Source organism: Dipodomys spectabilis, unplaced genomic scaffold (genome assembly GCF_019054845.1).
Source record: "Dipodomys spectabilis isolate Male_0828 unplaced genomic scaffold, ASM1905484v1 ptg000212l, whole genome shotgun sequence".
Taxonomy (NCBI): Eukaryota; Metazoa; Chordata; class Mammalia; order Rodentia; family Heteromyidae; genus Dipodomys; species Dipodomys spectabilis.
In genome coordinates this window covers 1928744-1955780 of record NW_024870889.1, presented here as the reverse complement: position 1 = coordinate 1955780, position 27037 = coordinate 1928744, and the positions used below count along the sequence as shown (strand labels likewise).

The 27037-nt window shown below is 42.8% G+C and overlaps 2 protein-coding genes across 2 annotated transcripts in view; one reads left to right on the top strand and one right to left on the bottom strand.

Moving 5' to 3' along the window:
- The window catches only part of Tdrd9 (tudor domain containing 9), an 89245-nt gene that overhangs the window by 59388 nt on the left and 2820 nt on the right, over positions 1-27037 (bottom strand). The window contains exons 2-7 of the mRNA XM_042696899.1: positions 16331-16437; positions 11462-11559; positions 9288-9509; positions 8041-8163; positions 3458-3538; positions 459-623 (exon numbers count right to left, since the gene is read on the bottom strand). Coding sequence (XP_042552833.1) covers positions 459-623; positions 3458-3538; positions 8041-8163; positions 9288-9509; positions 11462-11559; positions 16331-16437 — 796 coding nt within the window. The remainder of the gene's footprint in view (positions 1-458; positions 624-3457; positions 3539-8040; positions 8164-9287; positions 9510-11461; positions 11560-16330; positions 16438-27037) is intronic.
- On the top strand, positions 25282-26416 carry Rd3l (RD3 like). The gene is made up of 2 exons (XM_042696900.1): positions 25282-25580; positions 26122-26416. The coding sequence occupies exons 1-2, from the start codon at positions 25282-25284 to the stop codon at positions 26414-26416; spliced, it is 594 nt and encodes a 197-aa protein (XP_042552834.1).

The following is a 27037-nucleotide window of genomic DNA, read 5'->3' as shown; positions in this document are numbered from 1 at the left end:
ACCCCTTGGTTTTCCCCTACCATTCCTTCCCTCCCAATCTCCCCAGCCCTCCCCAAGTTATAAAGTTCGTTTTCAACATAGTATGTTGTCTGCATCCTTGATGACAGCTATTCTTACTGAACTGAGATGGAATATTAGAAAACGTAATCAAAATGGTATTCAAAATAAAATTATCTCCCATCCCCAAGTGAATCTGTAGTTTTCTACTAACCAAAATCAAATACCTTACTTTTCAACAGCAATAAGATATAAAACCAGTCCCAATAATTTCCACAAGGATATATTTACATGGTAAGTTCATAATAAATTCAGAAATATCCTTCTTTTATTCTCCTCCAACCCTCTTCTTTCCCTCACTTTATGTTCTAATTGGTCCTTTCGATCTTAAGTGCTGAATGCAAGTGTGATCAAATACCAAAAGGCCATTACTATAAAAGAAGCAAGGCATTCCAACATACCCCACTGTGATAAATGTGGTCCAAATCGTTGAGATAATATTCTTCTATTGCATGGGGCTTGCCTTCCACTTCAAAAACATAAGCAGGGTTCATCTTGTTCTGAACAGGAACAGCAAAGTAGTCTGAAAACTCCTTACAGTTGATGGTAGCAGACATGAGAACAACCTGTAGACAAAAAAAGGACATCCAGGCTTGTCTTCTGCTTCAATCCTGTATTTAATAATTTCTCAGATTTTAGATACAATATCCTGACTTAATACAAATTACTGCAGTTTAAGGAGTACTCAGACATAAATTTTTACTATTCATGTTAAATAAGAAATCACGTATCACTAATAAACCTAAATTATCACCACTATTTACAGGAAACTGTGCATCAGAATTTGTGTGTGTGTGAGAGAGAGAGAGAGAGACAGAGAGAGACAGAGACAGAGATAGAGACAGAGACAGAGCATGCACGCATGTGCTGGTCCTGGGGCTTTAACTCAGGACCTAGGTACTGCTCCTGAGCTTTTTTTGTTATCACTCTAACACTTGAGCCACAGCTCCACTTCAGGCTTTTGAGTAGTTTATTGGAGGTAAGAGTCGCACAGATTATCCTACCCAGGCTGGCTTTGAACCATAATCCTCAAATCTCAGACTCTTGGGCAGCTAGGATTACAGGCATGAGCCACTGGTGACCAGCAGAAATTATTATTTTTTAGATAGGTTATTAAATGTGTTTGATAAAAATAAGGAAGTAAACCAGGGAAGATGACAATCTTCACTGTAAGTAAAATAGTGGAAAAGACCCCAAATCATAGCCGTGCAACAGCCTGAGGAACCAGCCCAGACTGCAGCGAGACAAGGGAGAATCAGGACTGCAATTCCAGTTTTACAAAAAAAAGACAAAAGAAAAAATCTTTTAGGCAAGTCAACTAGATAAGCCAGGAGTAGTCATCACAACACATCAGACATGCCCAGAGAAGGTGGCAGCGATCCTGAGAATGTCATTCCCCAGTCTCCACAAGCTAAGTCTGACTGCACAACTCCCTGGCTGGAAGCTGATGACTTGTGGCATCTGTCTATTAGAAGTCCCTAAGTGTAAATCTTAGTAGAAAGTCAAGACTTTATTTAGGCACATTAGTGCATTTTTCCCTTTGATGTTAGACACAATGATAAACCATACTAAGCAGAACTCATTTTGGGAGGAAATGTCTGAGTTGCAATGTTCTTAGCAGCCATTTGGGGTGCAAGAGTGGTCCTCCAGGAACACTTAGTCACAACGCAGGATTCTAACATTGTCTAAGGAAAGCAGGCCAGCTGTCCTTCTTTTCATGGAGCGTGGCATGCAAATAAGACAAAGCCAGCCTGGACTCAGCACTGCCTTAGCCTCCTTGCAGACAGAGGTGGCAACACACTACTCATTCAGGTTGGTGGACTGGAGGACAGCAGGGGAGGACATAGAGAGCCCGAGCAGGGACTCCAGGGACTTTTATGGTCCTGCATGGGAAGAGGCAGGGGAGACTTGAGGCCAAGTGTTATTATTCTTGCATCGAAAACTCCCCACATCAGTGTTCTTATATAAAAGGAAATAAGCTGAGCACCAGTGGCTCACATCCATAACCTGAAGTTACTCAGGTAGCTGAGGTCTAGAGCCCAGGCATACAAACTCATCTCTACCTGACAAGCAAAGGTCAGAACTGGAGGCATGTGGCTCAAGTGGTACAGTGCTAGATATTAGCACACATCCAAGCAAGAGCCTAAGGCCTTGAGTTCAAGCCCCAGCTCGGGAACAAAAAAAGAAGAGAGAAGAGGGGAGGGGAGGGAAAGAAGGGAGGGAAAGGAAAAAGGAAAAGGAGAGAGGGAAAGGAGGGAGAGAGGGAGGGAGGGAGGGAGAGAGGGAGGGAAGAAGGGAGGGAGGGAGGAAGGGAAACTGGAAGTAGAGCTGTGGTTTAAGTGGTGGAGTGCTAGCCTTGAGCAAAAAAGCTCAGGCCCTGAGTTTTTAAGCTCCAGGACCTGCACTGAAGGAAAAAAAAAGGGGGGGTCCCAATTTGTTGAAGTCTTCAATGCCATCTTTAAATTAAGATTACCAAACAGGAATAAAAGCCCATCCTCTCATTCAGCTAGAAAGGTATTATAGTCACCTAGGGTAGCAAAACCACCACTGCAAAGGTCAGGCTATATTCATTCAGCTACCACCTGAGAATCCTTTATTAGTTCCACATTGTAATAATATGCATATCCCAAATAAATTGCTACCAAATTGCTTCCTGAAGACCTTTGCTTGGCTTAGCTAGACTGAAAATAACTATGCTTAAAATTGTTTAGGTTGTGTAAATTATTCTAAACACTTCTCAATTTTGACTTAGTTGATGTTTTTTTCATTTTCTCGTATTTACCATTCCCCACAATTTCCATTCAATTCGACCTGTCCTCAAAGTTCAGAGCCAGTATTGCCAGAGCATTCCTGTAGTGAATGCACTGCTTTAAACACAATGCTTATTCAACCAAAAGCAGTGCCTTCTAAGAGCCAGTATGTCATTATAGTCAGTCACTATTATTAAAACATTTTCAGCAACCTAAAGAAAGAGTTAGAATTCAAAGCAACATAACAACCAGAAAGTATTTTATACAGTGGCCACTGGAGAATGCTCTCAGGCCTGGTCACTGGTAAGACCTGGAATAGCAACGGCTGACACAAACATTAGGAGACGTATCTGTTACGACAGGGAGAAACAAGCCAGGGGGGAAGGCTGAGACCAGCAGAGCACAGGTGTGAGGACAGTGTGAGTTGGCAATGTCTCAGTGAGATCTTCTTTTTTTTTTGGGTCCGGTGGTGGGGCCTGAGCTCTGGGCCTGGGCGCTGTCCCTCAGCGCTTCAGCTCAAGGCCAGCGCTCTACCACTGAGCCACCTTCCCAGCCCTCTCAGTGAGCTCTTATCTTAGAAGAAGAAAAAAAGTACAGAAACAATAAACACTAACTCTAAATATTTTTGTTACTTATGAAATCAAATTTACCTTGACAAAACGCGAATTTGTTCTTAGAAGTTTTCGGACTACCAAGAGCAGGAAATCCATTTCTTCAGTTCGTTCATGTACCTACAAATAAAAATGTTTCAATTTTTAAAAAAAAGAGGAAGAAAAGGAGAGCACCTTACAAGATGTCAGACAATCACAGGTCACTGAGCGGGAAAGGGGATTTTACACACCATGGGAGACTGGAGCTCTCTGCTCAGTGCAGCTTTCCAGGGGTTAAGAGAAAGCAATCACAAACCTGGTTCTCTTTAGGGTTTATTGGTATTTGGGAGGACTGATGTGGAGCTTCACTGGCTCTGCCCATTTCAGTTCAGCAGCACCTGCTTAGGGCTCCAGTGATAACCAGTGAACACCCTCACTCCTGTCAAGGACCTGTGAGCCAAACCCTTTCTACCATGGTCTAATGACTTGCTGTTATTCTAAGCAAAAGCAGGGATGAAGATATGCCAGTCTAATGCTAGTATGTTCCATGACATACAAAACTGAAGTTCACAGGTAGGCAGGAAATGGCCCTGAGAAAGCTGGGCTGGTTAAAAGCAGGTGACCCAGAGCATGGTTAACATATGAGGTCAACAGGCAGCACCTCAACAGCACTGCACAGAAATAAATATGCACAGGGAGATGAGATGGAGATACAGAGGAAGGCATCCAAGAATCCAGACTATGCAAGCCTCCCACTGCAACAAGCCAAGGACTCAGTTACTCCGTGCATGGCTAGGAGAGCTCAGTACAACAGAAGGGAAAATAAAATTCTGAGCCCCATACTAGTGGCTCATGCCTATAATCCTAGCTCCTTGGGAGGCTGAGGTCCGAGGATCACAGTTAAGCCAGCCTAGGCAGCAAAGCTCATGAGACTCTTATCTCCAGTTAGCCATCAAAAAGCCGTAAGTAAAACAGTGGCTCAAGTGGTAGAATGCTAGCTAGCCTTGAGCTCAGGGACAGAGCGCACGCCCCAAGTTCAAGCCCAGTAGCAGCACACACACAAAATTCTATCTGGGGCTGGGAAGGTGGCTCAGTGGTAGAGCGCTTGCCTTGCATGCCTGAGGCCCTGGGTTCCATTCCTCAGCACCACATAAGCAAAAAGAAAAAAGCCGGAAGTGGTGCTGTGGCTCAAGTGGTAGACCGCTAGCCTTGAGCTGAAGAGCTAGGGACAGCGCCCAGGCCCAGAGTTCAGGCTCCACAACCGGACCAAAAAAAAAAAAAAATTCTATCTGGAGAACCTCCCTGCCTCACAGCGAGACAGCCATAGGTTTACAGGATAAAGCCCTCTCCTCAGGGAGAAGGTCTGTGTTGCATACCACAGTGCTCGATTTAATGCAAGCCCTGCAGTCAGCCTTACTTCCCACTAAGTAGGTATGGCCAGTTATACAGAGAAAACCAGAGATCAGGAGCCAAAAGTAGTTGGCATTTATGCATGATGGCCAGAAGTCCTCACAGACCACCAGGAAGGCTCATTCTTATTCTACCACATCACCAACTCCAGGCACCTCCTCAATACACGCCTCCTACCAACTCCCTGAGAAAGGAAATCAAGTGATCTCTCCTCAACATTAAGATACCATGCCAGGCACCAGTGGTGTACTCCTATAATTCTAGCTACTCAGGAGGCTGAGATCTGAGAATTGAGACTCAAAAACAGCCCAGACAAACAAATCCTCTCCCAAAAGACTCTTATCTCCAAATAACCAGCAAAAAGCTGGAAGTGGAGATGTGTCGCAGGTAGTAAGAGTGCCAGCTACGAGTTAAAAAGCTGAACAAGAGCTCCAAGCCCTGAGTTCAAGTTCAGGTAGCCATACACACACACACACACACACACACACACACACACACACACATTCAGACACACACACACTCAGGTAGACACACACACACACACTCAGGTAGACACACACACACACACCATTCCTGCATTTAACTTCTGAATGTATACACCCTTCTTACCCTGAGGCCATTCCTTCTGGCTCTTCTGCCCACAGAGCCATCAGTCTCCTCCCTACCCCCTGCCTTTCCTGAGCAAAAATGCATACCTCAGCAGACACCAATTTCCCAGGCTAGGAAGTAAGGCCAGGAGCAGAAACTAGTCCTTGACGATTCTTTTTTTTTTTTTTTTTTTTTTTGGGGTCCTGTCATGGGGCCTGAACTCTGGGCCTGGGCGCTGTCCCTCAGCTCTTCAGCTCAAGGCTAGCGCTCTACCACTTGAGCTACAGCGCCACTTCCGGCTTTTTTCTTTTTGCTTATTTGGTGCTGAGGAATCGAACCCAGGGCCTCAGGCATGCGAGGCAAGCACTCTACCACTGAGCCAACTTCCCAGCCCCCTTGACGTTTCTTATAGGCATCTGACAAGGCAGCTCTTTCACATCAATTATTCAAAAAAGTTTACTGAATACAGGATCTGCCTGAAGCTAGCTTATTCTTTTTCAAGAATTCAAAAAGCCAAAAAATGTTATCAGTCTACTCACTGTAAGCTTCTCTGGCTATTTTCAATTTTAGGGCGTCTATTTCTTTATAAATTCAAATTATTCCAAAAATTATGAAAACAGTGCTGTGTATAAACCTAAAACTTCAGGAATAGCCAATCACTTGTCATCATCATCATCATCATCATTCAATCACCAGGTAATTGAGTGATGGAGCAGGCAATCCTGTGGTAGAGAAGGGCAGGAGAAATGTACATCTCCCAGCCACTGCCAGTGTCCCTACTAGGCAGGCCTTTGCAGCGTAGCCAAATTCTGTCCAATCATTTGAAAAAGAAAGCAGTTGATGATCCACTATGGACACACTGTCTGAATCATTCACCTATGTATGTGCAAAAAAGGCTGATAGTCAGCAAGACATCAGATAGGCAGAAGCAGACACAGGCGTTATTAGCACTACAGGGTCTGGAACAAGCCCCAGCATGCAGCCAGCAACACTATCTGTTCCTGGTGGTCTGACCACAGAGCTTCATGAAGCTTCGGGTTCCTTCACATCACGTGGGCTCAGTTACAGTAAAGGACTTAGTAACTGAAAGCTACTTTCCTCATGCTGCCTATTTAATATAAATTCACCTGTGACCTAAAGACTATGAACCACATTGTCCCTAACGCTATTCTGAAGGAAAAGATCCTTTCCTCCTCCTTGCATTCCCGAAACAGCCTTCAGCATGTGGCAAAACATGCACAGACTGTAATTTACCAGTGCAGCTCTACTTAGGATGCCTTTGCTATTGGTAATGACTATTCTTTACCCTCAGCAGCTGTCTCAGAGGTTGAATTTAAATTGGGGTTTTCAACTGAAAACCCCAATCCTCTCTCACAACCCTGTATATTAGCCAACATTTCCACTCCTCTAGAAATGAGTCAAGTTCTTCAGGACTCAATTCCTGATAAAGTTAAAAAGAAAAGAAAACAGTTTAGGAGGAAGCCCTTTCCAACACTCTTGGGAAAGTTGTTGAATTCCAATATCCCCCTCCTAGGAATAATCTTGTTGAAAATATGAACACTATCAATCAATGTTTCATCCTGTTGAGGAACACCCAGAAAGTACAAGGGAAGGAGGAAAGAAAGGAAGCTACAACAAGCTGGGCATGGTGGCACATGCCAGTAATCTTAGCACGAGGACCCCAGGCAGGAAGCACACAAGTTCCAGACCAGCCTGAAATACGTAGCAAGGCCTTAGCTCCATCAAAAACAAAAAAAGAAAAGAAAAAAAAAAAAGAAACAGAAAAGGAAATTAAGATAGGAACCAAGACAGGAGCTGCATTGTTACTAGAGTCTTTTTTTAGAAGGGTAAATAGAAGAAATATTTTACTCCATCTTCCCTCACTGGTGCTAGGAATGAAATCCAAAGTCGTGTATATACTAAGCAAGTAAGTGCTCAACCACTGAGCTATACCCACCGTCCTATTTTTTTAAGTTACTATTGTTCTTGCTTTATTAGACAAAAACCTATGACTGACTAAAAACTTACACACATAATGAAGTCCTTGTAAACTCTCCAACTAGGTGTAGCACTCTCCAACCCAGAGCTGAGACAATCTACCTGCTGAAGGCTGAACAGGCTACAATCTCTGTGCAACTACTCCACTCTGCTAGAAGACAGGCCAGAGCCACCACCGACAGCCCATAATCAAGTGAGGGAACCTGCCACAGTAAAATCTCAGAAGAGCAGAGGCCAGGTCTGATCTGGGTTGCAGCCTGCTTGCTGATCAACTCTTGCTCTAAACAAACCATCATTTTCTGCTCAGTATCTCATGCATATTGTAGGACAAAGCAAACAGAAAAGACAGATAACTCACTTTCACAAGAGAGAAAGTATATGTAGACCCAAAGTGTTTTTTGTTTTTTGTTTTTTGGGGGGGGGGGTCCAGTTGTGGGGCCTGAACTCTGGCTCTACAGCTCAAGGCTAGCGCTCTACCACTTGAGCCACAGTGCCACTTCCGGCTTTTTTCTTTTTTCTTGTGTTGAACCCAGGGCCTCATGCATGCAAGGCAAGCGCTCTACCACTGAGCCACCTTCCCAGCCCCAGACCCAAAGTATTTGATGACTGACATTCACTGTGTTGTATAAATAAGGGTAAGTACTCACTTCATCAATGAAGATGTGTGTGAATTCCATCAAACTCTTAGCACTAACAATCTTCTGAAGCAGGACTCCAGTGGTCATGTAAATTAACTTGGTGTCTTCTGTTGCTATTTTCTCTAGCCCTACCTAAAATTGAGGAGGGAACAGAAAAAATAGGAAACATTCCAGCGTAAATGGCTGTTTACCTATTGAAAGAGGCTATGCCCATTTTATACTGGAGGTAAGAAAACTAAAAATGTAGCCAGGTGTTGGTGGCTCATGACCATAATCCCAGCTACTCAGAAGGCTGAGATCTGAGGATCACGATTCAAAGCCAGCCCAAGCAGGAAAGTCCATGAGACTCTTATCTCCAATTAACCACCAGAAAACCAGAAGCGAAGCTATGGCTCAAAGTGATTAGAGTGCAAGCCATGAGCAAAATAGCTCAGGGACAGCATCCAGAACCTGAAGCCCCATGACCAATAAAAATAAATAAAAATTATTGGATTTCAGAATATACATAGGATCCAAATTCAAAGTCAAATTATCAAGTAGATTTTTAAAATTATTTTCTAGGTGAAGGTAATGTTTTCATGTTCCAACAACTGTGGATAAAGACACCTTAAAAAATACAAATGAGGGGGAGGATGGAATGGGAAGGGGAAACAAAGGAGGAGGCTACAATGCTTGATAAGAAATGTACTCATTATCATGCTCATGTAATTTTAACCCCTCTGTACAGTATTTTCACAATAAAAAAATAAAATAAATAAATACAAATGAAAGAGCCGGGCACCGGTGGCTCACGCCTGTAATCCTAGCTACTCAGGAGGCTGAGATCTCAAGATCTCGGTTCCAAGCCAGCCCAGGCAGGAAAGTCCATGAGACTCTCAGGCGTGGGGCCTGAACTCTGGGCCTGGGCACTGTCCCTCAGCTCTACAGCTCAAAGCTAGCACTCTACTACTTGAGCCACAGCGCCACTTCTGGCTTTTTTTTTTCTGCTTATATGGTGCTGAGGAATCAAACCCAGGGCCTCATGCATGCAAGGCAAGCACTCTACCACTGAGCCACCTTCCCAGCCCCTCCCTGAGACTCTTATCTCCAATAAACCACTAGAAAATCAGAAGTGACACTGTGGCTCAAGCGGTAGAGTGCTCACCTTGAGCTGAAGAGCGCAGGGACAGCACCCAAGCCCATAGTTCAAGCCCCACAACCGACAAAAAAAAAAAAAAAAAGAGGAAAAGTTTGGGAACTTTCTCTCCATGTCTCACCTGATAACCCACCAAGCCACCCAGAGTCCAACAGCGTTCTCTACTGATCCACCTGGCGATGCTGCTAGCACCAATCTTCCGTGGCTGGGTAACCACAATGTTGCAGTAGGTAGAGCGCTGAATGTAATGGTCCAGGATATACTGGGGCAGTTGAGTACTCTTCCCACTGCCGGTGGCACCATGGATAATTACCACAGAATTGCTTTCTATCAAAGAAATAATCTGGAATTTTGAAAGAAAAGTATATTGCAAAATTAGGACAAAATTGACAGCAATAACTACTAGGAAGCCTAACACAGGTGAGCTATGCCCAAGCATACCCTGGGCAGAAGTAAGATCCCAGCTCAAAAATAATTAACAAAAATCAGAGCTGGAAGCATGGCTCAATGGTAAGAACTCCTGTTTAGCAAGTATAAGGCCCTGAGTTCAAAACCCCAGTACCACTAAAAAAGAAAGAAAGAAAGAAAGAAAACACCAAAGTGGAATTTCTACAGCTCTACATATAAATTCACTTAAAAACTCTATATACAAATCTGGGCACGGGTAGCTCACACCTGTACTCCTCGCTACTCAGGAGGCTAAGATCTGAGGATTGTGGTTCAAAGCCAGCCCAGGCAGAAGAGTCTGTGAGACTCATATCTCCAATTAACCACCAGGAAACTGGAAGTGATGCTGTGGCTCAAAGTGGTAGAGCACTAGCCTTGAGCAATAGAGCTCAGGGACAGCACCCAGGCCCAGAGTTTAAACCCCATGACCAGCCAAAAAAAAAAAAAAATGTGCATCTATATATATGTATAGATGTATATATGCACACATACATATGTAAATAATTTGCATGTGACTTACTGAAAATGGAGCTATTTCACTCAAGTGGTTTTTGTTTTGTTTTTGTCGGTTGTAGGGCTTGAACTCTGGGCCTGGGCGTTGTCCCTGAGCTCTTCAGCATAATGTGGGCACTCTACCACTTGAACACAGTGCCAGTTTTCCAGTTTTCTGGGGGTTAAGTGGAAATAAGAGTCTCACGGACATTCCTGCCCGGGCTGGCTTTGAACCGCAATCCTCAGATCTCAGCCTCCTGAACAGCTAGGATTTCAGGTGTGAGCCACCAGCACCTGACTTTGTATTTTTTTAATTGCATTTTAAATTCCTCAGTGAATTTTCAGCAACTAGCTTCTTCCTGTTTTTCTACTTCCAGATGAGAATCCTAAAACGCCAACCTCGCTCTGACCCCATCAGTGCCCCACTCTCCACTCCCCTCCATTCTGAACTTATCAAACCCCTCCCCGGATTTTTGCCAGTACTATGAAGGCAGGAGCTTCAAATCTGGGCCTTGAGACCTCAGCTTAGCTTTTTCACTCATGGCTTGTCTCTACCACTTGAGCCATGCTCTCCACTTCCAGTTTCTTGCTGGTTAACTAGAGATAAGAGTTACTCATATTTGTTAGCTTGGTTTGGCTTTGAGCCTCAATCCTCAGATCTCAGCCTTCTGAGTAGCTAGGATTACAGGTGTGAGCTACCAGAGTCCAGGTAAGCGTTCTTATTCTTACAGCAACTGATAATGGTCAGTGAATTAAAATTAATCTGAATATTGGTATATAAAAATTAATATATCTACTCTAAGTTGTATGATTCAGTATGAAGCAAAATAAAATGAAACTTAGAACAATTTAGAACATCCCTTTATCTATAATTGCTTTTATTACTAGTATAGTTAATAAAGGTTCCAATGACTTACTTTTAACCACATCTAATGACATGTAACTTACTAGAAACTTAACCACTCAACAGCTCCATCTGTCCTGGCATTGACAATAAAATGATGTGTCAGTCAATAAACAGAAAAGGGGTGACACATCAAGGAAACCCCGCAGGGCACACGCTCTCTTCCTAAGGAAGCCTGCAGTGAGTCTCTGAAGGAAGCACTGGTAGAGCAGGCAGGTCTGCCGACGGTGCGCAGGGACAGAAAGGGCAGGCTGTGGGTCCCAAAGTAGCACAGATCAGAGGGAAATCGCAGCTGTCATCTCGCAGCATCAGACTAGCCTCCTCTGGGCCAACCTTGAAGCCCCGCACCCTGTGGCCCACACCCCACAGCCCACTTTCACATTGTAAGCCAATAGGGCTGGGCTGCAGACAGTGACGGAAGCAAAACTACATTATAGTAAAACTAAATTTACCTCTTCCTTACATCGATTTATAGGCAACTCAGGATATTTATAAGTTGTCTCTGTGATACATGTCACATTGCTTAACTTAGCCAAAGGCAGCCTTGGACCTGGATGCAGAGAAAACAAATAAAATGCTGTATCTTATCTGAAAAAAGACAAAATAAACAAGGCAATATTATATATATATATATGCATTATGTATGCACACACATACCTACATGTGTATCTGGCATACCTACACACATGCAAATGCAATGACATGCTCTACAGATGTAGCTTGCAAGCAGGCTCACTGCAAACCTGTAAGTCCACTACTTATCATGCAAACAAGCAGACAGAGCTTCCATCCTGCCATCACAACCACCAACGGTGGTGACCTGCGGTGCCTCCTAAGGCAGCCAACGCATGACACACAACACTTGTCACGGGACTAAATAGAAGTCACGAGTTTGTTACCAGGTATTCCTTGCTACTGAAAGAAATCAATAATGACATTAAATAAATCAAACAACTTACAAATTACAATTATGGTGAAAAGGAGTAACTGTACTTAGCTAAAAAAAAATACTAGAAGAGCAACAGAGGAAGTCAATATGACCAAAGTACATAATGTACAAGGTATATCACAAAGAAACCACTGTGTACAATTAATACACACTCTAACCATCCCACCTACTCAGTGTCCTCCTGTAAATCCACGCTGCTTGGTTACATGACAAACCTAAGGGGCGTCTTGCCCCCACATGACCAGCTGAGGAGGCAGCAAAATTCATGGATGATGCCTTTCACTGGAAAGCAAATTGTACTCCCAAAGTAAGTAAACCCTTAAACCTCCAGTCTCTCTCCCAATTCATTCCTCTTCCTGTCCCCCCCCTCGCAGTCTTCCCCTACCCTTCTTTTTATCTCAACAGCTCCTCCCTGCCATTGTCCCATCTGATAAACACACAGCCATGACTTTCATAACTACTCTACTAATACCTAATTAAAGTGTGGCTATTTTTGTATAGGTATTTTTTTCTTTTCTAGTGCTGAGGATCAAGCCACAGGCTTTACATCCCAGTACCCTATTTTCCTGTGTGTGTGTATGTGTGTGTGTGTGTGGTGTGTGTACATGCATAGATAGTATGTATGTGTGTGTTATGTGTGTGGTGAGTATGTAGTATGAGAGTTCACATGCATATCACACACACACACACACACACACACACACACACACACACACACACACACACACACACAGAGGGGGACCGGGAATGCAGCTAGGACCTCCAAAGCCTAAAAAAGCAGTCTTGCACAGAGCCACATCACAACCTCTTTTTCCTGTATCTGAACAAAGGTTCTTGTTTTCAATCTCATAGAGTTCTGTTGTAGCTTCAATGTAACAAACACCCCTTGGTGGGAAAGTGTTCTTCCTGAGGCTTTGTGAAAGCTGAGGCTCAGAGAAAGCTCCTGGAAAGTCCAGGCTGGCCGGGCTTCCCAGGCCTCTGACTACCCCTCACCTAGGCTCACGGCTTGGGGACATTACAGGACCACACCTCCCTCTCCTCCACCCCGGCCCAGCCTGCTCTCGCTCTAGAAAGACAATCAGAAAGCAGAAGATCCTCCCCAGTCCTAATAGTGGGGCAGGGCAGGGGAGCAGCCTGGGACGACGGGGAGTGAGTGCGAGGGGAGAGGTAACAGGTTTCTTTGAGGAAGACAGAAAAGGAAATAGCTGTATGTTGTGCGAAGGCACAGCGCATCCAGCCCTGGTTCCCAAGCTGCTGCTACATGAGTCCTGATAGTTGTGACAATGCAAATGTGACTTACATTTTGAAGGTTACTACTTAGAGACAGAAATTTTACAGGAAATAAAATGTCAAACTCGCCGCACTGTCTGAAAGATAACCCTTATCCATGTGGCACAGAAAACACTACCTGACATTTTGAGGTCACTGGCTGGAGCAGACCCTGCACAGAACAAGCCCCACCTCCATGTCCACTGCCCCAGGGTAGGTGGAAAGCAAAGAGCAGAAACATTCATAACTGTGTGGCTCTAACAGCTTTGTACTAACAACAAAGGAAAAGGAAAAGCATCAAGGATAATTTAAGGCAAATCAATTGGCAACATATACCAAAGTGAAGCCCAAAATAACATAAAAATATCCCCAAATCTGTTATTCTCTTTTTTCCATAATCTCTTTACCCTAGGTTATTAACATTAAAAGGTTTTACTTGAGCTAGGAAAAAATAGAAACATAAAAAGAGTTAGTTCTCTTCCCTTGGCCACCCCAACATAGTATCATTGACCAGATTTTTTTAAAAAACAAATTTCTGTAATTAGAAGTTCCAGACAGTACATACAGATTTAAATTAATGAGCAATGCGTTAACTCATATAGAGAACATGACAGCATTTCTTGTCTTATAATGCATACAGAAAATAAGTTGAATAGTTACATTTCTAGCTTAACCATGAAATTAAATATTTAAAATAGATAATTACAGGTCCCTTTCTCCAAGGATGGGTGGTATTTTGCATGCAAAGCTATACTTCACTCCAAGAGGGAAGAATTTTGTCCTTTCAATTCAGTAGAAAAGCTAAGGATGGAGGTGGGGGGAAACCACTAAAAATATCCCAAACTAAAAAGGAGGCTTCACTGTGACACACCAGGACAAGTTCTAAGCGGCCAAGTGGACAAGAGCCCTGAGGAGTTCAGTCTGGAGCCAGGCTCCCACTGTTAGGAAAGATTCCATTTCTCAATGCTATTCAGACACTGCATTTCCTTACAACTACACAAAATGATTCTAATGTAATCTATAGAAAGTCACTGATGTGTCTTCAACTTCTACTTAGAAACAATTTTTTAAAGCCGGGGCTGGTGGCTCACGCCTGTAATCTTAGCTACTCAGGAGGCTGAGATCTGAGGATCGTGGTTCAAAGCCAGCCCGGGCAGGAGAGACTGTGAGACTCCTATCTCCAATAAACCACCAGAAAACCAGAAGTGGCGCTGTAGGTCAAGTGGTAGAGCGCTCGCCTTGAGCTGAAGAGCTGAGGGACAGCGCCCAGGCCCAGAGTTCAAGCCCCACGACCGACAAAAAAAAAAAAACAACATTTTTTTAAATCTAAGTAAAACAACACTTATAACACACCAAAATCAGAAGTATTTTGAAACAACATAATGGCTATAATCAAATGTGCATGCTGAAACCTGTGTAATCTTGTGGCTTTATTATAAAATAGACACACCAAAATAGAAATAGCTTTGTGTCCACACATGAGGACATATACACGCATATATCCGGGATCTCAAATTCCTTTTCCAAACCCAAACCTAGCATGTGATACCACTTCTCCCAAGAAAAACCATAGCCGTGAGAGCTTCCCTATGCTATGAGGATTAAGATGAAAATTCTTAGCCCTGCCACAGCCCTTGACATTGTGCATGCCTACCTCACTCACCCAACCTCCCCCAGAGCAACTGTGTCAGTTTGCAGGACGGGACAGACACACACACACACGCACGCACGCACGCACGCGCGCGCACGTACACACACACACACACACACACACACACACACACACAGAACACATCACCTCCTGTGAACAGTTCTGAAACACCAAGAGGGCAAAATCAGTAGTCCTACTACACTGCAATCAAGGTGGCAACACTGCTCCGTCTGCGGGCCAGTGGTAAAGAATCAGCCCCTTGCCTTCTCTGCTTGTTGAAGTGGTCTACATTCCTTGGCTCGCAGCCCCTTCCTTGTGTCATTCCAACCTAGAGTTCCTCTGTCACAGATCCTACTGACTGATTCTCCTGCTCCTCTCAAAAACCATGAGACTGCACTCGGTCCATTTGGAAAATCTTGCCACCTCAAAATCCTTAAGGCCCTTTTACCATGAAAGTAGCACATTTAAAGGTTGTGGGGAGTAGAACAGGGACCTCTCAGGAGGAGCTATTATCCAGGCTCCTACACCCATCCTAAGACTGGCCCTCCTTCAGGGCTGGATGGCAGGCTTTCTCTCATCAAAAGGCTTCTGCACAGCTTTCCCTCTACCCTAACCCCGCTCTGCCTTGCTATGTCCTACCACCCACCCTCCCACTCTAAGCCCAACTCTCCCTCACCTGACAGGCTTATTTTGCACCTCCTAGAACTATCTTTCAGTGCTGTACACAAGTATCACAAAGCTGTAACTGGTACAGAACCAAACACTAGGAAGACAACTAAATCACCACACTTTCCAAAACAATGTTTTACCCTGGGAAGGGGAACTTAAGTATGACTTGTTACTTTTTATTTTACACATTTCTGCTTTAATTTTTTATTTAAGACTCTTTTAACAACTTTGTTGTTTTGTTCTTTTGTTGACAGTACTAGGGATTGAACTCAGGGCCTTGAGCTTTACTTGCTAGACAGATGTTCTACCACCTGAGCCAATGCATCAGTCTAAAGTGTCTAAATTAACCATTATTAGTTTTCCAAACTATAGTTAAGATAGACAAAAAACTGTCATACATCCCAAAAGATACCCTGAATTACAAAGTAATATGAATTTCTTACTTTGACTAATACTATATTAAACATTTTAGAATATAATGTTTTAACATATAAATTCCTCATACTTTTTTTTTTTGTCAGTCATGGGGCTTGAACTCTGGCCCTGAGCACTGTCCCTCAGCTCTTCAGCTCAAGGCTAACACTCTACCACTTGAGCTACAGCGCCACTTTTGGTTTTCTGGTGGTTTATTGAAGATAAAAGAGTTTCACGGACTTTCCTGCCCAAGCTGGCTTTGAACTGCAATCCTCAGATTTCAGCCTTCTGAGTAGCTAGGATTATAGGCGTGAGCCACTGGTGCCCGGCTACTCATACATTTTATGGTATTTAAAAATAACTTGTTACCTGGTCCACTGGTTGGTGGATCACTGCCATACATATCGAGTTCTTGTGCTTCAAGTTGTCTGTACTTGTTAATGTACTCTGTTTCTGAGCTCTTCTGGCTGAGTGACCTAAAAGGAACAGCAAAATTGGGCATACTATTTCCAAGAAGCTATCACACTTCTCTGTGTGCCTGAGAAATTCCAAACATTATTATATTGGTACGGATAAAATGCAATCATCAGTAAGCAAATGAAAATATGCCCAATTCCAAGTGACCAGATAAAGGCATATTAAAACAACAGGAATACACTTTTCATCCACTAAGTTTGCAGACAGTGAACACTCTCTGCACATTTATGTGGGAGGGCAGTGGTGTGACCATCATCTTAATGGGCAATCTGCAGCACCTCCCAAATACTAATGTATCACTTTGCCTCAATCTTCCTTACTGGAAATGCTCACATGTAAACAAAGGCACATGCGCAGACACACAGAAGCTTCTGCTTCTAGTGGAAGGTTACCTTTATGTGAGGCATTGTCTTAGTCACAAGGGATGGTACCAAAAGTCCTTGTCCCCGTGAAACTGGGGTTTAGAACAAAACCCCAGTAAGACGCTGACTAGTGATATGGAGAAAAATAAAACATCACAAGGATATAAAGAATTACAGGAACTAAGCTCATGCTTCTAATCTTAGCTGCTCAGTAGGATGAGATCTGAGGATCAAAGTTCAAAGCCAATCTGAGCAGGAAAGTCCATAAGACTCTTATCTTCAATTAAGCACCAAAAAGCCGGAAGTAGAGCTGTGGCTCAAGTGGTAGAGTGCTAGCTTTTAGCAAAAGAAGTTCAGGGACACTGGAAGTGGTTCTGAGGCTCATAGCACAAGCCCTGAACAAGAAGAGTTTAAGAAAAACTCCCAGAACCCATGTTCAAGACCCACAACTGCCTAAAACAAAACAAAATAAAGCTTAGGAACACAACCAGACCCTGAGCTCAATCTCCATTACTGGCACACACACAAATAAAAAGAATTCCAGGAGAAAGGACATCTTTTCATAACATTAGTAATAATTGAACCTTTGTACAATTCTGTGAAAATAACAAAATAGTAAGATAACTGAAAACTGAAAAAATGTCCAACTTAAAACTATTGGGTGGAGAGGACTGGGTGGGGGGGCGGGGGGGGGGGGAGAGGATGGGAAGGGATGGGAAGGGGAAACAAAGGAGGAGGCTACAATGCTTGATAAGAAATGTACTCAAGCCTGGCACTGGTAGCTCACGCCTATAATCCTAGCTACTCAGGAGGCTGAGATCTGAGGATCGTGGTTCAAAGCCAGCCTGGGCAGGAGAGACCGTGAGACTCCTATCTCCAATAAACCACCAGAAAACCAGAAGAGGCGCTGTAGCTCAAGTGGTAGAGCGCTCGCCTTGAGCTGAAGAGCTGAGGGACATCGCTCAGGCCCAGAGTTCAAGCCCCACGGCCGACCAAAAAAAAAAAAAAAAATGCACTCAAGGGGCTGGGAAGGTAGCTCAGCAGTAGAGTACATGCCTTGTAAGAAATGTATTCATTATCTTGCCCATGTAATTGTAACCCCTTTGTACAGTATTTTCACACAAAAAAAAGTGACAAGGAAAAAAAAAACTATGGTACACCCCTCCTTAACACATATCATTTTCAATAATGTCATAGCTCTATTCAGGATATACATCACAACTCCCAAAATTTTACCATAAGTAGATAATTTTAATTATGCATAGATCATGTATATTGTTATCAGTGGCTAATTTATGTACACTGTTGACAGAAAAGAGGCTTCACAAAAATGATTCCTAAAATTTGAGACAATGTAACAGTAAATTTTGTGTTCATTTAAGTGGGATAAGGGATGTCTAGATGCCTGATACCATTTCCAGCTATATCTTGTGCTTCTGAAGAGATTGTCATCTGAACTAAGAAACTTTTCTTTTTTAATTGGCCGTGGGACTTGAACTCTGGCCTGAGATAGCGCTCCACCACTGAGCCACACTTCTGGTTTTCTAGTGATTAAGGAGGTAAGAGTCTCACAAACTTCTCTGCCTGGGCTGGCTTTGAACCACGATCCTCAGATCTCAGCCTCCTGAGTAGCTAGGATTACAGGCGTGAGCCACCAGCACTGGCTAGAGACTTCCTTCTCTTGCCTGTGGATATTCAAGTTTATCTAGCACCATTTGTTGAAAAAAAATTCCTCTTCCCAATAAATGTACTTGGCATCCTTCTGACTATTTATACTCAGGGGTTTACTGCTGGGCTCTCTATTCTACTGTCTGTATTCCTTTATATAGTAGTACAATACTTTAAGTGATGTAGCTTTGTACTAAGTTTTTTTGTTGTTGTTTTGTTTTGTCGGTCATGGGCTTGAACTCTGGGCTTGGGCACTGTCCCTCAGCTCTTCAGCTCAAGGCCAGTGCTCTACCACTTGAGCCATAGCGCCACTTCCAAGTTTCTAGTGGTTTGCTGGAGGTAAGAGTCTCACGGTCTTTTCTGCCTGGACTGCCTCTGAGCCACATCCTCAGATCTCAACCTCCTGAGTAGCTAGGATTATAGGCGTGAGCCACCACCACCGGGCTTGTACTAAATTTTTAAGTCAGGAAATGTGAGTTCTTTTTTAAGATTGTTCTGGCTACCTGTGTCCCTTCCTTGAAATCACACATGAATTTTATAAAGAGTTTTTCTATTTCAAAAAAATAGTTATTGTATTTTCAACAGAGATTGCATTGAATTTGTACCAACACCTTAATATAAAACCTTCTAACATAAAAACAGAATGTCTCTACTTATTTGTATTAATTCTTTAAACAATGTTTTGTACTTTTCATTAGAAGGTTTCACCTTTCTTTGGCTAAAAAGGGAAAACTACTTAGTTTTCTCTTTGGTGCTTGTATAGATATTCCTTCTCAGGTTGTTCAGAAATATAACTGAATTTTGTGTGTTGACTATATCCTGCTATTTTATTAACTCATTTATTGGTTCAATAGGTTTGGAGCTTCTTTGATGTCTTCTAGATCTAACATAATATCATCTATAAATAGGTAATTTTACCTCTTATCATCCAAGTTAGATGCTTTGTCAATCTAATGATAGAGATTCTCAAATGACGAGTTCAACTGACAATAAGCATGACAGTTGCAAACATGAGACATGCATGCCACAGTAAACTACTGGCCTATTCAGGAGGCAAGAGGAAGATGAGGTTGTGTTTTATGCATGCTCTCTTTTTCAGTACAGGGAATCACACTCAGGACCACATCGATGCCAGGCAAGCACTCTACCACTGGGCTCAGTCCCCAGTCACAAACAAGGGATTTTTCTGTCTGTTGGGAGTGTTGGGGTTTGAATCCAGGGCTTCATGTTTGCTAGCAGGTGGTCTTGCTGTCTTTTCTTTTGGTCAGTCGTGGGGCTTGAACTCTGGGTTTGGGCGCTGTCCTTGCGCTCTTCAGCTCAAGGCAAGTGCTCTACCGCTTGAGCCACAAGGCCACTTCCGGTTTTCTAGCGGTTTATTGGAGATAGCCCGGGCTGGCTTTGAACCGCAATCCTCACATCTCAGCCTCCTGAGTAGCTAGGATTACAGGTGTGAGCCACCAAGCGCCCGGCTTCTTTTCTTTACCGGTACTGAAGCCTGACTCAGGGCCCTCAGACTTACTCTGCTTTTCCATTCATGGCTGTCATTCTACCAATTGAACCACACTTCCACTTCTGGCTTTTAGCTAGTTTGTTTTTTTGGGGTTTTTTGTCCGTCATGGGGCTTGAACTCTGGGCTTGGACACCGTCCTTGGGCTCTTCAGTTCAAGCCAGCACTCTACCGCGCTTGAGCCACAGCGCCACTTCCGGTTTTCTAGTGGTTTATTGGAGATAAGAGTCTCATGGACTTTCCTGCCTGGGCTGGCTTTGAACTGCGATCCTCAGATCTCAGCCTCCTGAGTATGAGGTAGTTATTTTGAGGTAAGAGTATCAAGGACTTATCTGCTTAGGCTGGATCCAAACTTCGACCCTTCCCAGCCTAGTTTTATAGGCATGATGCACTGGCACCCTGCTATATAGGTTATTTTTGAGATAAACTCTCACTTTTTATCCTGGCCACTGCCAGGACCACGATTTACCTATTCTACACTTCCCACTGTAGCTAACATGACAGGCATCCGTCACCATGCCCAGGGCCTTCCACTGAAATGGGTATCGATAACTTTCCTGCCAGATGTAGCCAGGAACCAAGATGCTCCCAGCCTCAGCTTCCTGTACAGCTCAGATGACAAGCATGTGCTAGCGCACAAAGCTATTGGTTGAGAAGGGGGGTTCATCAATGTTTCTATATGGCTGGCCTCAAACTGAATTCAGCCTCCAAATAACCAGGATTTTTGAAGCATGAGCCACTGGTGACCAGCTAAAACAAGAATTTTTAAAGTAAAATGAAGAAAAAGAAAACATGGGTTACTGGGCTTTTCACCGGAGTTGATTTAGTTCAAGACAGTATAAGACAGTTTCAGGCAAAGCAAGTGTTCTTATAAATCTGTTCAGCTGTCTTTGAACTCACGGAGCAAGCTGAAGTGGGAAAAGTCTTTTGTGAAAGTTCTACTTAGCCTTCAGTGAGGCTTTGTAATACCACAAGCATGCACAAGTGGTCTTCCTTGAATCTATTTTGTGTTTGACACAATGAGTCCATCTTGATTTTGAAAACATTCCCAATTTTTTTTTTTTTTTGCCCAAGTGCTCTGGGTATAAGTTCCAATGCTACATTGAAGTGGTGAGACTGGGCATTTTTGCTTTGTTCCTGATCTTAGGAGAAAGGATTTTTTCCTTCCCCATTAAATATGTCAATAGTGGACTTTTCACAAATGTCATTTATTTTCATATGTGGCACTCATATATGGTTGACAGTTTATCTTTACATGTAGTTTGTCAAGGACTAAAACCACCCCCAAAGAAATGTGATCTTTAAATTTCAAAAATTGAACCAACAACCCAGAAATTTAATTTCTATAGCAAAAGACCTGAAACCAAAGATTCTTCTCACAATGAAATAGACTCTTTCATTGCAATCCAATGCCCTTAAAAACTGTATTAGAGAGCCTTGACTTTAATGCCTGGAAGGTTGTTCTTGGCACGTTAGTTTGCCTTCCAAGGTTCCTAATTTTGTATTTCCAGACTTAGTCTTTTATCTGCTTTATATATATGTATATCCTATGAAGTTGTGATTCATTTAAAACAATTCATTTATTTTAGTAAGTGAAACCCAACATTAATCTGGTTTTACCATGATAAACAGATACAGATAAGTTCACAGCCAAGGTGGTTGGTCAAGTTCTGTGAAGATCAGGCACAAGCAGTGGGTCTCAGTGGCTACACAGGTGTCCAATAAGTCAAGTGGAGAAGGGAATGGCCTTCAGAAGTTGCATGGCTCAGCACAATGACCTTTAAATGATGTCTGCTAAAGGACACGTGGACACACATTGGGACACAGACACACAGACACACACACACACACACACACACACACACACACACACAGAGAGAAAGATTTTTCTTGACCCTCACATCTGAAGGAAAAACTTTCAGTAGTTAAATAACAAGGGGGGCTCTACAGTGACCTCACACGTCTCTTCCCTTGGAAGGCTCTAGTGTTGTGGCCTACAACCCTCTAAGCCACAATAGACAACAATAAATATCTGTTGAGCAATTACAGTAGAGGAGAGTGAAAATCTAACCAGAAAACAGGGAGAAAGCTAGGCATAAGTGGCTCATGCCTACTGTAATCCTAACCATGATCTCGGGATCACAGTTTAAAGCCAATCTGGGCAGGAAAGTCTGTGAGACTCTCATCTCCAATTAACAACCAGAAAACTAAAAGTGGAGCTGTGACTCAAAGTAGCAGAGAGCTGGCAAGCCTTAAGCAAAGCAGCTCAGGCCCAGCACTCAGGCCGTGAGTTCAAGTCCCACAACCAGCAAAAAAAAAAAAAAGAAAACCAGGGAGAAGAGTAAACTAAAGGGCTAGAAATGTTGCTTAGTGGTAGAGTGCTTGCCTAGCATGCATGAAGCCCTAGGTTCAATTCCTCAGTACCACATACACAGTAAAAAGCCAGAAGTGGCGCTATGGCTCAAGCAGTAGAGCACAAACCTTGAGCCAAAGAAGCTTAGGGACAGTGCCCAGGCCCAGCGTTCAAGCCCCAGAACTGCCAAAAAAAAAAAGGACCCCCTCCCCACCGAAAAGAAGAGTAAACTAAAGTAAGAGTTCAAAGGAAGAATAAAAACAAGGAGAGGGAGCTGGGAAGGTGGCTCAGTGATAGAGTGCTTGCCTTGTATGCAAGAGCTGAGGGACAGCACCCAGAGTTCAGACCCCCCACAACCGACAAAAAAAAAAAAACAAGGAGAGAATGTTGATGAAGACAAATTGGGTTGTCATAACTGATCTCTGAAAAAGAGAACAATGTGGCTCCATGGAAAAGAGGAAGAATAAGCATTTGAGAAAATCAGTGTAGGGGCTGGGAAGGTGGCTCTGGGGTAGAATACTTGCCTTGCATGCACAAGGCCCTGAGTTCGATTCCTCAGCACCTCATAAGCAGAAAAAGCTGGAAGTGGCACTGTGGCTCAAGTGATAGAGTGCTAGCCTTAGCTGAAGAGCTCAGGGACAGCGCCCAGGCCCAGAGTTCAAGCCCCAAGACCGAAAAAGGTAAAAGAAAAAAGCAAATCAGTCTAATCAAACCTGAGGCGCAGTAAGTAAGCTTAACACATACAGGACAGTGGGCTTGGCACTGGAGTAGAGCAAGAGAAAAAGACAGATAAGAAGAAATGATCATGCAACACAGCAAAAGGTCTGGGACAGAAATAAAATTAATGTTCCACTTCCAACATATGCTGATATTTTATTACCATTTCAAGGGAAGACATTCCTAAGCAGTAAAAAGAAGGTGGCAAGATTCTATGTGATTTTGTTAGGTTATTTCTGTCATGATAAACTTCCTTTCACAGACCCATTTGTCAGGATAATGAATCCTGACATCTGGTTTTTTCTGGTCCATGAGTAATAGGAGCTGTAGAAGACCACACACATCCTTCTTGACCACCTATGACACACTGGTCAGATGTGAACAATGTATATTCTTCACGGCTCATTGGAAAGGAGAAACAACAAAAGAAGCAAGCATTATGAGAAGTAAAGCCACTGTATATAGTTACTTTAGACAGAGTTGGAGAGTAAAGGAGGGCTGGGAAGTTGGCTCAGTGGTAGAGTGCTTGCCGTGCATGTATGAGGCTCTGGGTTTGATTCCTCAGCACCACATAAGCAGAGAAAGCCAGAAGTGGCGTTGTGGCTCAAGTAGTAAAGTGCTGGCCTTGAGCTGAAGAGCTGAGGGACAGTACCCAGGCTCAGAGTTCAAGCCCAGGACTGGCAAAACGAGAGAGACAGAGAGAGTAAAGGACCTTTGTACTCCACTCTTTAGCAAAACAAACAAATAGAAAATTAGCACAATGAAGACACCACACACACTAAATATTGAGTTCAAGTGTTTCATGTGCAGCTCCAAGACAAAATACCAAGACATTTTCTGTGATGATCTGTAAGATTTTTGTTTTGCACTTTACATATTCTTACCTCTGTTTTTCCTGTTCATAATCCATTAGTGCCTTATTATACGTAGCCAAAGAGATTAAATACACTTCTAAATTATCAGGGCAGGAGGCATGGCTCAAGTGATAGAACTTCTGCCTAGCAAGCCTAAGACCCTGAGTTTGAATGCAAATGCTGCCAAATGTGAAAATAATTACCTACTGAAATGTTTAAAATGTCCCTTAGCATCTCAACTTGCTCAAATACACAAATTTACTATTTTTCAAGAAAAAGCAAAGATGGCACATAGAATTTGCTAAATATTTCATGAATATTTGATGTCAGCATGCTTTGTTAATTTTTACTCAATTACAACAAGCTTTCTCAGACTATGTATTTTGCAAATAATTAAGTCTGATATCTTGTCCTGCTTTCATTAGAGGGGACAATGACCTGGCTTCTAAATGGCCTGAAAGTTAAGCTGAAGAATAAAAGCAACATGGTTATTTTTAGAGCTCTACAGGCATAAAAATACAGCACTAAACTGTGACCTGCAGCTATGCACAGCAAAGCATCACATCATGCGACCGTCTTCACTGGAGCCAGGAGCGCATCTGTGGTGCCTCGGTGAACGGACTGCTTCTCAGCTCATCACCAAAGACCTGTCAGCTTGCATTTGGGACCAGCATCCACAGCTGGCAACATCTTTTCCCAATAGAATTAAAAGGGAGACCATTATACAAACTGTGAAGATTAACTAGTAAGTTATTTTTGTCACTTCTTCTAGCTTATTTCCAAGGTGAATTAATGAGCATTCTCTCCAAATGAAGACATCACAACCTCATTCCTAACATAGAAAGTTGTTTATTTTGAACAGTTTCAGTGGGTAAACCGGGAGGCTCACTGCTTCCACAGAGGACATATCGAGGAGAACCACGTAAGCCTGACTGGAACACAGCCTCATCACCAATTCAGGTAAACTTTGGCAACATCCCAACATCAGCTCCATCCACGTGGCAGGTAAGCTTTAAGCCTTTTCTGGAAAAGTGTACCTTTTTGAGACACGCTTTTATATAGCACTCTTCAATATGATAGTATCTAAAACATCCTAACAACTTTTATTGTAAGGGTTATTTTCAGAAACTATTCAGTCTGTAGTTATCTCTGACTTTGTCTATTTAGTTTCTGCTTAGCTATATATGTATTTTCCAAGCTTGGTTTTTTTACATTGACCTAGTTAGAAACTGAAAGACTTTAATCCTTAGTCTAATCTTACTTTGACCTGTATATCCAACTAGTGAAAAAGGCATACACTTTTCTGGTAATTTCATTTAAAAAGTATTGTAAAATTACTATTATAAGAATAAATATTTGCTCATCAGAACCACAGGCTAAAAATGCCACTTTTCCGCTGGATGAAATGGCCAAGAAATGAGTCGTACAAGTCCACACATTACGCTGGCTCAGACATAGTGACAAAAACTCTGCTTCGGGAATTAAAGTGGCATCTCAAGGAGCGAGAGAGATTAATACAAGAGATAGAAAATGAACAGAAAGTGAAAAAAACTGGTGTGGATTACAACTGGCTGAGAAGCTACCAGAATCCCCACGTAACTATCCCAGCTACTGAACAAAGACAACTTGAAACCCTTTGCTCCCAAGTTCAACCTTGCCAAACCGGAACCATTCTCAGCAGGTAAAACTACCATGTTCTCAGGCTGGGAAGGTGGCTCGGTGGTTGAGTGCTTACCTAGCATGCATGAAGCCCTAGGTTTGATTCCTCAGTACCACATAAACAGAAAAAGCCAGAAGTAGCACTGTGGTTCAAGTGGTAGAGCGCTAGCCTTGAGCACAGAGAGGCTCAGGGATAGTGCCCAGGCCTTGACTTCAAGCCCCAGGACTAGCCAGAAAAAAAAAAAAAAAAACACCATGTTCTCTTCTGTTGACATGTGATGCTGCCCAGTCTAAGTCCCTCACATATTCAGACTAGAAATTGTGATGTTATATAAAGTTATACCCATCAAATCCCTAGATACAGGTGGAATAGACCTGTCCCCAGCTATCTTACTGTAGGACATTTTTTAAATCACAACCAGATTTTCTTTACCAGAAGCATAGTTTTAAAGCATAAATTTATGTGCAGATTATTCTAAAGGTGAGTAATTAGTACACAATGACATCATATAAGTTGTATTTAGGAAATGAAGAAAAGAACATTTATTCTCCATCCTCTCTAGATTTCGGGAAGTTTTGGCAGAAAATGATGTACTGCCATGGGAAATTGTCTACATCTTCAAGCAAGTTCTGAAAGACTTTCTGAGCAGTCCCGACAGAGATCACCAGCACCAGGGCCCACAGGACCCCTGGGGTGCTCGCCACCCTCCCTCAGGGCTTGCGGGCGAAAGCTCCCAGAGTCCAGACAAGGATGAAATACCCACTATTTCAAGTTATGTAGACAGAAACACAAAGAACAGGTTCCCAGCATGCTCATACAGAATATGGAACCTGCCGTATTATCACCCATCAAATTAAGGTACTCATTTAGTGGGGGTTTATAGCCATCTTAGAATTGTAACTATTCATATTGTCAATAAGAAAAGTGATAGGTAGCTTCAAATTTCTGTTACAATGCCAGAAGTTAACATTTCGGTGGAAGTATCCTGTTTTAAATTGTATTCTATAAATATGCAATGTTTTCATTCAACAGTATACTTTTAAAAAGTGTTTCCTAAATATTTTGAAAATGTTTGAAGTATTTTTTGGGGGGGGAGTCAGATCGTGGGGCCTGAACCCTGGGCCTGGGTGCTGTCCCTCAGCTCTTCAGCTCAAGGCTAGCGCTCTACCACTTGAGCCACAGCACCACTTCCGGCTTTTTTCTTTTCGCTTATGTGGTGCTAAAGAATCGAACCCAGGGCTTCATGCATGCTAGGGAAGTGCTCTACCACTGAGCCACCTTCCCAGCCCTGAAGTATTTTCTTATACCTCAAACAAATCATACAGAACCTAAAGCAATTTAATATAAAGCCTGACAAATTAAACTATGAAACTTAGCTTGACTTTTATTCTAGAATAAAGAATTGATGTAAATATTTCATATACAATACAGCACTAGAATAGAGTCAACATCCATTCTAAGATCTCAGCAGGGGATAG

Excerpts from the sequence above, each read along its gene's own strand:
- Rd3l (XM_042696900.1), top strand. The coding sequence starts at position 25,282 with ATGCCACTTTTCCGCTGGATGAAATGGCCAAGAAATGAGTCGTACAAG. Across the intron at positions 25,581-26,121 it reads ACCGGAACCATTCTCAGCAG|ATTTCGGGAAGTTTTGGCAG; the intron begins GTAAAACTACCA and ends CATCCTCTCTAG.